Source organism: Equus caballus, chromosome 8 (genome assembly GCF_041296265.1).
Source record: "Equus caballus isolate H_3958 breed thoroughbred chromosome 8, TB-T2T, whole genome shotgun sequence".
NCBI lineage: Eukaryota > Metazoa > Chordata > Mammalia > Perissodactyla > Equidae > Equus > Equus caballus.
Window position 1 is genome coordinate 92,686,735 of NC_091691.1, and position 13,183 is coordinate 92,699,917.

Sequence of the window (13,183 nt, forward strand, 5' to 3'; positions counted from 1 at the left end):
TAATTAGTATTTTAAAATTCTAAGGTTTTACAAATATAAAATATATCAAACCTATGAATCTTGGATTCTTCATCTATAATATAAGGGGATGAGATTACAATCTGGTCTCTCTGAAGTCTGTTTAAACTCTCAAATTCTACATTTCTATAATGATAAATAACTTACAATTAAATAAATACAAGGAAACAACGCTCAGTGGAAGATGAGCCTCGGCCCTCCTCTTCGTTGCACAGAGAACTATTCACGTCGTAAACAACCAAAAGATAAAGAGTAAAAATAATAAATGATTACATATGTTTTCAATTAATTTATTTTAGAAAAACAAAGGTTTACAATTGGGGCCTTAAGACAGGGTATCATGCATTCAACAAGTTAGTAACACAGACTTTCAAAAACCTTTATAGATTAGGCCAAAGTAGAAAATTATTTTTGCCCACTCTTGGACTCAGACACATTCAGAAAAAATATATATTTATAAAAATAAAATGGCAAACCTAATCCCACCAATTGATAATCTTAACATCTCAAACTGTTTATTTGAGTAATTTCTGCATAATAAGAATAGCTGAGTGATTTTTCCCTATCCTACCTCCATATCATATGAATCAATGGTGAAACTATTTAAATTACTTTTTGCAAAATCCAAACCAAAAAAAGCCCCTGAAATAAAACACAAAAAACATCAACCACAACAAAAAACCACTAAACAAAAATAATACAGCTAGCTTTTAACTACTCATATACACCCTTCCTTCAGCCTCTAGACATTTGGCTCTTTATGTTATTTTCTAAATCAGATACCAACAAGGACTATGTGTGAAGACAAAAACAAAAATTCCAGGTCTAATTCACCTCAAATAAGTTTCAGATAGCAGTAGCTAAACAAATATTAATGTACACAATGAAACAAACAAAAAGATTGCAAGCTATAATGGGGTGTGCACAGCTTGATAAAAACATGCACTTTCTCTCTGAAATATCTTTAAATACTGTGTGAGCACCAAATCCAGCAAGAACAAGCATCTAGGATTTTGAATTTTAGAACTTAGCAATAGAACTCTATTGCAACTGAAAGAGAAGGCAAAACTCCAACTCACGGAAGGATATTCCCTTTACTGAGATGTAATAAAAGTGAGAGTCATCAGTGAATTAGGATGATGATGATGTTCTTCTATCAGATTCCTTAAGAGATCCTTTATTCTGAAGTAATTATTTTTCTTCTTTTTGGTGACAAAGATTTGCCGTGAGCTAAGGTCTATGCCAATCTTCCTCTATTTTGTATGTGGGACGCCACCTCAGCATGGCTTGCTGAATGGCGTGTAGGTCTGCGCTTGGGATCTGAACCGGTGAACTCAAGGCCGCTGAAGCGGAGTACATGAATTTAACCTCAATGCCACCAGGCTGGCCCCTGAAGTAATTTTTCCTGAAAACACCATCACCAGTAAGCTCTAACAACACACTAAAGGGAAGAGAATTCTAGTGAGCAAAAACTTTAAATGTGCTTTTTGAGGAGTCTGACAACATCCTAAAGCAGAAACAAGTAAAAAGCAAAAATTTTAATACAAAAAGGGAGAAATAAAATTTTTCACTTGCACACCATCTACACATTGTTTTCCCAATAGACACACTTTGAAAACCCAAAGAGCATATGGGGCAGCAGTATGGCGTTGTGGAAAAGATAACAGAGCATTAGGCCTTAGTTTATAGACACAGGACTCTCAACATAAAGCTCATGGACCGTGTGGCCAATACACACTGAGTTTCACTTTTTCTTCTCTCTTGATGTCTTTCATTTACAGGTGATGCTTCATGAGAGAGAGAAACATGCAGCTGACAGACGTCAGAGAGTGATAAATGCCAAGGAAACAGCAATGACACTCCTACCACAATTCTCTCCCGTCTCTAGCTAAGCTTTGCCTTCCTTACTGGATGGAGACTCAAGCGCGGCTCCTCTCAGCCAAGGTGCTCGAACTGCAAAGCAAGCTTGGCCACTGGGAACACTGGCATTTATCTTCCAGAAGAATCCCTCAGTCCTCTCTGGAGAGGCCTCTACTTGTTACACTAACAACATTTATCACCAATTTACATTTAAGAGCACTTCATTCCAGTATTTTCTGAAATTCCCTGTGGCTGCATATCTGCTTCATTATTAAAAATAATAATAATGGGGTGCCAAATATTAAGAATAAGTACTCATTATATACTAAAATAGTAGATAGATACAATAAAACAATTACTGAAACTCCTTAGAACTTAAGATATGAGTTTCAGTTCAGTCGTGATCAGCCTGGCACCAGAAATTAAAAAGGCTGCCCTTAGAGATCAAACCACTAAACAACTTCAGTATCAGGACCATGAATTGTATTTTTAAAGTGATTAAACATTTTCTTTTTCTTTTTTTTGCTGGGAAAGATTTGCCCTGACCTAACATCTGTTGCCAGTCTTCCTCTCTTTTATTTTTCTCTCCCAGTACATGGTCGTATACTCTAGTTCTAAGTCCTTCTAGCTCTTCAATGAGAGCCACTGCCACAGCATGGCTACCGACAGACAGGTGGTATGTGGTTCTGCGCCCAGGAACCGAACCTGGGCCACCGAAGCAGAATGCCAAACTTTAACCACTAGGCCATCAGGGCTGGCTCTGAAGTGATTAAACATTTTTAAATGTTTAATAAAATCTTTAATATTGGATAACTCAATAACTCAATGAAAAAATCACCCAAATAAAAGTTACCTAATAAAAATCCTAAACTTACCTAAAATTACGGCTTCAAAAATAAACTAATCTACAAAACACACCATACTATTACTTAAAAAAGAAAACACAACTTTTATACATTACTTGGGGTAGAATTCCTGTGTTATTTCATTATGGAGAGAAGATGAGAGGTCACTGGCCTGAAATGGCTGACAGAATTGAGTGTGGAGAAGGTAACTGGCAGGTCTCTTTAGTCACTGGACATGAATTTAGTTGACAGGCGGATTATGTCACTTATTACTCATTATGAACAGAGACATGGCCATAATATTACATAACAGATGTCAATAAATTTTGTACGTATATATGTATGTCTGTTTATATATACATATATACACATACACATCAGATCATAAGTTACCATATAATAAAAATAAAAATATGATAAATATTACTTTTTAAAATGTAGCAGGAGCTTTTTATCAAAGGAAATTTTTATAAGGAATCCAAATATATAAAATAGAAAAAAGGGAGGCTGTTCTGGCTAAAGCAGGGCAGGAGTGACAATGACCATCCCCTTCCTGTAGTGACCACTGAGACACCTGCTAACAGTGTCCCGGGGCTGGTTTGAGGTCACTGCTCCAAGTAAATCCTGTTTATGTTTCAAAGATTAAACATAAGACTATTTTTTTCCCACTGTACAGGCCCATATGAAAATTTTATAATGCAACTGAGTATAAAGTTAAAAAGTAACATTTCCTCTCCTTTAAAAATAATAACAAAATAAAATCACTATGCTATATAAAACCAAATTATTTTTAATCTCATAATATTAATCTGTGGAAAAAGTTACTAGTTCTCCTTAAAGTGCCTAAATTTTAAAGACTTAATTTTGTCCGTATAAATCTTATCCAAAATATATGAGGGGAATGGATGGTAGGAGGTGGAGGTATTATTTTTCTCTATCAAACATGTATCTTCTACCTGACTGACCAATTTAAATATTCTGCCCAAGAATCTTAATTTTGTCACAGAATATTCAGATAGAGAAACATGCACACAGAACGGATCTCTTATGACAACATATGCAAGGTAAACTTTGATGGAGTGCTTTGATTTTGTTTGTTTTAGACAAACATTTCATCTCTTTGCTCCAAATATCTCTCCATTTATGGAAGGACTACTTTAACCCATGCAGTGGAGATTAGCAAAATACAAATAACACGTTCTCTTCTGTAAAGATCATGATTAAATGTCTAAATTCAATAAATAGACTCTGTCGTCATTTGAAATCCTATCAAACATTTTATACTAGTGAGTCTCAATCCTTCTTCTTTTCCAATACATCTTTGGGTTCCTGCACTGCAGGCACTGGCGAGTCCCCAGTCCTTGGCTCCTGCTGTGCTTTGCTCTCTTCTATTTGTTCTGGGCTTTCAATTTCACTTCTGGACACTTCACAGCGTTCTTCTAGATAACCTCCATCTGCATCAGCTGTGTAGATTCCATAGCACATGATACTGATGACACCCAGTGGCAGGCCAAAGAGAAAGCAGCCCATAAGTGGAGAGCTCTTGAATATAGACTGTGGAAAGACAATTACAACTCAGTTCCCCTCAGATGTATTCTAATATAAAATGCATAAATGAATTTAAACCACTACAGATTTCTTCCTCTTGCTGCCATCCAACATGCTTTTAGTTCCAATGAATCAGTGTCAGTTTTTCTGCAGTAATTATCATGTTAAAGACATCATAAGAGAAATTTTATATTTGTGTGTGTGTAACCAGCTAATGGCACCAAATACTCTATAACCTTTTCTAAAGACATTTATTTTTCTCACATTATCCACCAAGGTCTCTTTAAAACAGCTGCTATGTGCCCAAGAGGTTTAGAGTTGTATCCTGGGCTACAGGAATGTGCTCACTGAGAAGGCTGGTTATTTACCATCATGAAGGTGTACACATATTCTCTTCACATGACGTTTTTAATACTTTTTACTTATCTCCTTAGGAGTAAAGCCACATTAACTTAATAATTTCCCTCAGGTTATATTCTGTCTCCTCAGCTCCCAGGAAAGTCAAAGCAATTTCAGTGAATAGGCTTTTCAGCTATTCTATGTCCTATGGGTTGAGACTATAACCCTTGATAACTACATGGATAAATCCATAGGAGAGCGAGATCACTCTGGGTTGAGGTAATGGAAGAGGCCTTCACAGAATAAAGGTGTTTGCAGGCAGCAATTTAAGCTTGAGAAACAAGGCAGGCCAAGGTACAGTGTGAGCACTAGCAAGAAGCACCAGGGAAGCTCACACAGGGTTCAAAGACTGAGGAGGAGAACATACATGAGATGAACAGAGCATTCGGATGTGCATCACTGGAAAAGAGAAGGCAAGTGCTCAAACTGATTATTTTAGAATACTAATTGTGTAGTAGTGTGCAGAAGGGATCGGAGACAAAGCAAGAGGAAACTGAGTGGAAGCCAGAGCAAGAGACAGACATAATGTGATAAGAGCCAATCCACGTTGGTCGCTAATAAACTGAAGGGTGCAGGGAACAAGTCAAAGATTATCAGAACTTATTTCTCACCAACAGAAGAAGGTTAGCTCTATTTCAATGACTGCTTTTGGCCATAATGAAGAAAAATACCCAGGGAGTAGCTCCAGATAGACAACTAGAACTAAGTTTAAGGCTCAAACAAATTTAGGAATGCCTCTGCCATCAAGCTGATTGACAGCTGAAGGTGGGATGGTAAGGAAGATTTCCTAGAGTTCTAAGCAAGAAGGGTTCATGAGCTTCAGACTGAAAAGGGCAGAAGGAGGAAAGACACTGTGAAAACACTTTACGTCACGCTACCAAGTTAGCTGATTCTGAATTTCAGTTAACTCATCAGCTATACAGAAACGAATAACTAGAAAAACTTAATTTCCACCTAATGAATATATTTAATGTAAATATGGACTAGTTTTTAACTTGCAAATTAAAAAGACACGTTTTTACCTAATCCTTTGAAATTCCAGATTTTGCCTTAGTTAGACATAAAGAACCTACATATTCTCAAATATGAATGACACTAAACAAACAGTCACAACTTACCACAATAGTAGATTTGGCATCAAATACTATTCTTTTCAATCTCTGCAAAATGCTATCACCTCCTTGGGCCTTAAATGTCACAAGAAGAAAACAATTAAATAGTTATTTCAGTACTATCACTTCATTTTCCTGTTACATAACCTTACAACTGCAGGTCAAGAGCTGACTACAAAAGGTTACTAAAAGCACCTGAAAGAGCCATGTAGTAAATATTGACTGTTTCTTTCCTGTCCCTCCCACCTTCTTTCTGCTTTCTCGGGTGATGCCCTCTGATTCCCCTCTGAAGAATTCATCCTCCCTGTCCACAATCCAGGCCGAGTCCAGGTCTGCCCCATTTTTGAGTTTAGCTGAGGTTGTTAAACTAAAGCGGCAGCAGGATATCTTTGCTACTGTGTAGGGAGAGTCCCAGAGGATGAAGCTCAAAAAAGAAAAAAGTGCTGAGAGGCAGGGAGAGAAAAATGCCTGATGAAGATCAGTCAAATCCCTGCTCTCAGTCATCCCTGAAGTCTGGCTCAGTCCTTCAATTTCTAAGCCATATGAGCCAGTAAGACCTCTTAACCATCAAACAGTTTGAGTTGGGTTTCACTAACTTACAGATGTAAGGGTTCTCACTCATACAGGTGTGTTTCATTTCAACAAGTGCTATTTTCACAAATAGAGAATACCTCCTATGTGACTAACAGTGTTTCAAAGCAGAAATATCTGTTACTCTGTGAGCCAACTTTCAAATAAAGTTTGTGTTAAACTGAAATAAAAGTCTCACAAAATAATAATTAAACACAAAAAACAAATTAAGCACAGAAGTCCCATCTTTTCTATTTTATTCTAGTCTATTGAATTGAGATGCATGCTGGTCACTACCTGCTCAAGTGATTTCACAACCCTCTAACATGGGTTGTAACCCACAATTTGAAAAACACTGCAGTAAGATTTACAGAAAAAAATAGAAAGTTAAAACTATGCTTCATTATTTCTGAGAAATATTTTACAGGATTATATTTGGAACTCTCCATTGGGACTCTGATTCTCAATATATTTCCTTGTCTTTTAAAGAAACTATGGTCTTATTCACAGGTTCTCTTAGAAAACCAAATCTGAATAACTTAATCCAATTGTCCTCTTGAGCCCAGAAAGGTGCTAAGAACCAGGAAGCTCACTGTCAGGGTCCTTGTACGTGGCAGACCTCTCAGCATTGCCAGCCCCGACTCTAAATGCCAGCAGCATCCCCCAATCACTGTGACAGCCAACAACGCCCTCCAAATAACTCTTAAGGAGACATTTCCACCCCTGAGCAGCCTCTGCCACAGAAGAACCTTCTATACCTTGGAGAAGGTGACAATGTCCATGGAGTGAGAGAAGCAAGGCACCGCAGCCTGCCCTCGCCTCAGGGGATGGTGACTCTCCCGTTCAGGATCAGAAGAGCTCACTTCTCTACCTCCTCCCACCATCCCTTTGAACTGAAAGTGAACAACTTACTTCCACTGTGCCATCCAAAATGTTATTAATAAACTGGACCATGTCTTCGGCATTCGTAATCTGTCTGTCTAGTAAAAAGTATTGTTGGTTTGAAGTATTCAGTACAACCACAGTTGGGACTTTCAATTCACTGACAATAGAAAAACAAATCAAAATACCCATTAACACAAACAGAGATAACGAATATTCTAATATTTATTTATGTTATATCTAAGTAGCTATAATTACAAAAGAAGGCAGCTATATTTATAGCTTTTCTTCCTTTTGCCTATATGAAGAAAATTTCAAATGGTGCATCAATTTAGAAAATAGCTAAATTAAGATTATAAGAAAAGCATTTAATATACAATATTAGACAGCTGAGTATTCACGGTTAAACTTAAGGATACAAATTATTATGTAAGAAGTATCAATTTCTGGGCCATATTATTCCTTGCCACAAATTTGTTTTAAATACCATCACTGCTAATCACACAAACCCACCTCAGTTAAGCGGTACTCAGGTAACTAGACAGGGAAGAGCATGGTCTCTGGAGTCACACTGCTGTGTTCAAATGTGGAGCTTTCCCATAATTTACTTTTTTAAGCCTAATGTTTTTCACTTATAAATGAATAAAAGGTGGGTGGGGGCACCTATCTTGTTATAAAAATTAAACGAGAAAATTCAAGTTAAATATTCACTGCAGTACCTTATACATAATACAGGTTCAACAAATCCTATTCCAAATTCTCTGAATTCCCACTATCCATCTATATATTCCACCTCATCATCAGGAAGTAAGTCAGTGATATAGCAGACATCAATTCAATATGTCATTTAATTGAAATAATTAAAACTTCTTCTTTCAAGGACAGACTTCTGCATCATCATAAAAGGAGGGAGCTTAATTCAGTAAGTCACCTACACGTCAGTTCATGGTTACTCGTATGTCTATGTGAGAGTATTATGCAAAAGCACAAAACTCTACGGTAGAAACAATTTACACCACTACGTTATCACTACCTGAATTCAGTAGATTACTGTATTGCTCACAATGCTGGATCCCTCTCCATGCCACGCCCTTTCCCAGTGAAGCAAAACATGCTCATCTGACCCCTGATGCTGGCTCGGCAGTGTGACATGGTCAACGGAAAGGTAGCAGAAGTGACAGAAGCAGAGGTTTGAAATGTGTATGTGTGGCTGGGCCTGCCTTCTTGTGTTCCTGCGACTGTCATGAGAAGAATGTCCCCCAGGAAAATACCCTGCTGGGATCAAGAACACGGAAGACACGAGGGAGTGGACCTGAACCTAACTGGCTGTTTGGAGCCACATCTAGCTGAGCCCGGCCAGGGTGAGCCAAGCCCAGACAAGCAAGACAGAATAAAGAATCACTGTTTTAAGCCAGTAGGTTTCAGGGTTGTTTATTATCCAGTATTATTAGGCAGTAGTTAACTGATTGTACAATAAAAACATGTTAGCTTCGTTCTTATTCATAAAAACACCACAGGCAACTTTTTGATTTATAGTAGTTTACTTATTAGTTATCATAAGGCATGAGTAGCAAAAAAAATCTTTTTATAGAATGAATTAGAACCTTGCCTTGCTTTAAAAATATATCTTATGAAGAAGTTAAATACACAGTTGAACTAGAAACTATCTGTTTTGAAATAATTCAATCTGAATAAGGATGGAATGTATAACATCTGATCCTATCCTCTCTTAATTACACTCACAAAAACCCAAAACAAAATAACTTAGACCAAAGGTCTGATAGTATTTTATTTTGAGAAAAAGTAAAAACACATAATGCTGAAGTATAATTATCTTACATAATATCATGTAATTGCCTTAAGTTAGAAACATTTTAGGCATCAATACCTAATAAATTCCACTAATTTATGTGTCAATATTAATGTTATGGTAGTTAAGAGCTTTTGCAGTAAGAGAGATCTGGATTTGAGGATGGATCTCTTTAACTTACTTGTTGGGCATCCTTTGGCAAATTATTTAACTTCCTTGAGTTTCTTCTAAGAAATTTCAATTTCCTCATCTATATAAAATGGAGATGATAATAGTACTTACACCTTAGTGAGTTATTGTAAAAGTTAAAAATACACATTGACCACTTAGTCCAGTGCTGGTCACAGGGTAAGGGCTCGATGAGGACTTTCAATTATTATTATATAATCATCATTATATGCCTTCTCCCTTCTCTCAGAAAAACCATAAACAAAATAGGAATTAAAAACAAAAGAAAACAATACAGGGTTGGTGGTAGAGACTGTTGTTATTCTCTGACCATAACTGTAGCTCAAAATTTCTACCTGACAACTCACATTAGAAGTGACACTCATGAAGGAATATCCACCCATCTCCAGACGTTCTGCATATTATCCTGTATCAAGGAGTTCTTCACTGGACCCAAACTGCTTTGGCTTCAGGCAAAACTGTTTTACTGAAGCACTGTATTGACTTGCCAAAAGGACACTCTAAGAAATGAGTGTATCAAAGTGCCTACTATACATACTGTAAAAATACACTCCTGTGTCAGAGTGTCCCCTGTTATGAGATTCTATAGCACAGCAATTTCTCTTAGGTTTCTACAAGGTCAACCATACTCCTGTAAGCAAGTTATTTTATAGGCAAGGGAAAGGTATAAATAATGCTTTTTACTTTTTCTTGAGTATTAAAATTTTTTCAAGTACCTTTAATAATTGCATAGATCCTTTATTTTATTTTCATTTGTCTTGATTTCTTCATTATACATTATAGCTGGCACTTTATATATTTTATATTTGGTAAACCCTCTCAAGTCCTTATTGGAATAAGAGGGATAATACATTGAAGATAAATGAATAAAGGTAACACTACAATTTCAGGCTTTTAAACGAAAATAATGAATGTTACTCTGGGTTTATAAGTTTTGCTTTTATTTCCCCAGTGTTCTTACTTGAAAAATGGAAGACACTAATTTAACCTAACACACTGCAACAATGATGAAGGGATGTGATACACCTATGCTACTAAGCAAAGCTAAAGAAGACCAAAATACAGCATAATGTTGCTAACTAACTTTACCTGGGCCCTCAGTGCCGCTGGACACGTTCATCTGTCTCTGGCGAGCATTCCCTATCTTCTCCTCAGGGGCTTATTTTAAAGCTCCACCACTCTCCTAAGCCCCACGGTCCTATCACTTCTTGTGTTGGCTCTACACTCAGCCTGAATTAAGCTCTCTGCACTCTTCATTCAGCTAATTTCTCATTCTTCAGAACTTCTCTTAATTACTGCCTCCTCTGGCAGGTGTTTTCTGAGCCCCTCCACCTTAGCATGCACTGGGGACTGGGGTGGGCGTGGGAGTCTCTATGCTTCCAGAGCTTTCTACCACACAGACCTTTTCACACAGTACCATAATCAACATGTTGTCTTACCCAGCAGACTATAAGCATCTGAAGACAGGGACTCTAATTTACTCATTTTTTGCATCAACAGTGCCAAACACTGTGTGTAACATACATAAAATACTCACCAAATGTCCACTGAGTACTCAGAGTAGGTTCTTATTTAAAATTTATTAATTCAGTTTAGGTATGGTAAACGTTATTTTAATATCAACTTTCTGAAGTGACAAATCAGATCTTTACATCATAAACACAATCGATGAAATTATATTAAAATTGCATATTTTTCCGACAAGGTTATTTCAGTCTCTTAAAGGTTATTTCAGTCTCTTAAATTCAATTCTTCTAGAATAGCAATTAATTCTTGAATGCTAAAAATTTTCTATTTAAGTTACATTTAGTCATTAAAACTGAACTTAAAGTGTGTATTAAACAGAAACTGCAAAATTCACAAGTTTCTCAACGATGTCTTTTCAAAATACTATAAATCATTAACAGTGAATTGAGAGATAAACTTTTTTTAGGATAGAGCAATATTAAAGTTCAGTAAGTTTCAAATAGAGACTTAAAAACTAAAGTAAAATATTTAATGGGAGAATATCTGCATCAGCAGATCCCAAAGATTTGTCTTTTTCAGTTATTAGTCCTTCTGGCTATCTCAAAAACAGAAATTTAAAAATTGACATCAGAATCATTTAATCATTTAGCACTTTACTTACTCCATCAGCAAGGTATTTATATAGTCATTTCCATCCATATGGCCAAACTGAAAATCCCTAACCAACAACAACCAAAAAAAAAAGACAGAAAAAAGGTAAATATAAAAAACTAAACTTCAGGGCTTAGTAAGCATGTAAACACTGTAAACGTTTAACATATAAATCATATACAATAAATGTAGAAAAGAGTGTGAATTCTTCTGGCTTTGAGATGCACATGCACAGGTTCACACAAATTCTAAGACATTTCTACTTTGTTTACATGTACTTAAAATGCAGGACAATATAAGCTTTTCTAACTAAAACATATTTAAGAAAAATTACCCACTTACTCCAAAAAAGGACTAATCAGAAAATGTTGACACTATGTTATAGGAGAAATATAAATATATATCACTGATACATCATTAGAAGACTCAGAATAAAAATGGAATAATAATTAAATAATATAACAAATTTATATTGATTGTCTCATGGCAGCAACAAACAGAAGGATTTAGCACTCAGCAAAAATTTCACTTATTTTTTACATTTTATTATTCTTTGAGTTCCTATCGCAATCATTATCTGTCCATATCTGACTTGTGATTGCTCACGTGACTTTATTTCAATTGTGTACGTGCACATTTTCCTACCGCAAACTTATCCCGAATCCTATCAAGTATGATACAAATTATAAATAAAATATATACATATTTTTTTACTTGTAGGACATTTATCAACAAATTTCAAGTCCAGATAATTCATACTGAAATGCAACATGCTGTAATTCACCTTAGCTCCCTTTATTTACCTTTGGAAGTATGAAATACTAGCTCTTTTGCTTTACTATATTATAAAACATAATTAAACAATGACAAAGGAATCTTCCAGAATGCAAGCACCTACCTGTGGAACTGGTCTCTGTAATCTCTAGCAACTTCCTGAATAATTGACTTCAATCTGTGGAAGAACAAACACATGAAAATTTCATCTCTTCATTTCAAAAATACAATTATTCAGTTACAATACCTGTGGCCCTGTCTAATACTGCAGGAAAAGTAAGACACTATATCACGTTTATCTGAAGCCATGTACAGTCTGAATTAGATGATATTTGAAGCATAAAACTATTTCAAGGCACTATACCTGGTGTGTTCTGTTGATGTGTTTTTCTCATCAATTACTGCAATGGCCACTAGCTTCCCTGAAATTAAGAAGGACAAGTCTAGATTCAATAACCCTTATTACACAAGCTTTTCAATTATTATTGTAGCTGTAAACAGGGAATTAGTAAATAGTGTTTCTAGAATTTAATTCCAATTACCCTCATGTCATACTTAGTAGAGTCAATCAGTGAATTAGGTAACTCCAAGGGTTAAGTTCCTTCCTACCTTCCATCCCCAAAATGTAAATAATAGCAAATATTTAACAATTCATATACTCAAATTGTATTTTTTTCCACCTAACCCACAAACTGACTAAAATAAGTTATTTCATTAAAAGCTAAAACCATAAGGAACAAGCAAAGAAAAGAAATTCACTACTAATTACTGTAGCTCTAAAAGAATGGCACATAACAAGAAGAAAATGATTTTTACATTGCTATTCCCTTCAGTACCATGGGTCACTACCTGCCAGTAACAATAGGCAATATAAAATTGACTCCAATTTACTTAACCTTAAATAGAACATAATTCATATTCATCTCCGATATCCTCCAGGAAGGCAGCATGACATAATAACCAAAGCACTGGTACTGGAGTCAGAACTCCAGACACTGCACTCCAGCAGCGTCTCTGATGTTCTAGGCCTGGGAGAACAACGGTGAAGCGCCGTCATG

General features: G+C 36.0%; 1 protein-coding gene across 1 annotated transcript in view; it reads right to left on the reverse strand.

Moving 5' to 3' along the window:
* Window positions 1-292: 292 nt before the first annotated feature.
* Window positions 293-13,183, reverse strand: part of TMX3 (thioredoxin related transmembrane protein 3) — a 43,938-nt gene continuing 31,047 nt past the window's right edge. Inside the window, exons 11-16 of the mRNA XM_001492986.6 lie at window positions 12,490-12,547; window positions 12,250-12,303; window positions 11,362-11,418; window positions 7,265-7,394; window positions 5,789-5,857; window positions 293-4,277 (exon numbers count right to left, since the gene is read on the reverse strand). Coding sequence (XP_001493036.2) covers window positions 4,017-4,277; window positions 5,789-5,857; window positions 7,265-7,394; window positions 11,362-11,418; window positions 12,250-12,303; window positions 12,490-12,547 — 629 coding nt within the window. The 3' untranslated portion in view covers window positions 293-4,016. The remainder of the gene's footprint in view (window positions 4,278-5,788; window positions 5,858-7,264; window positions 7,395-11,361; window positions 11,419-12,249; window positions 12,304-12,489; window positions 12,548-13,183) is intronic.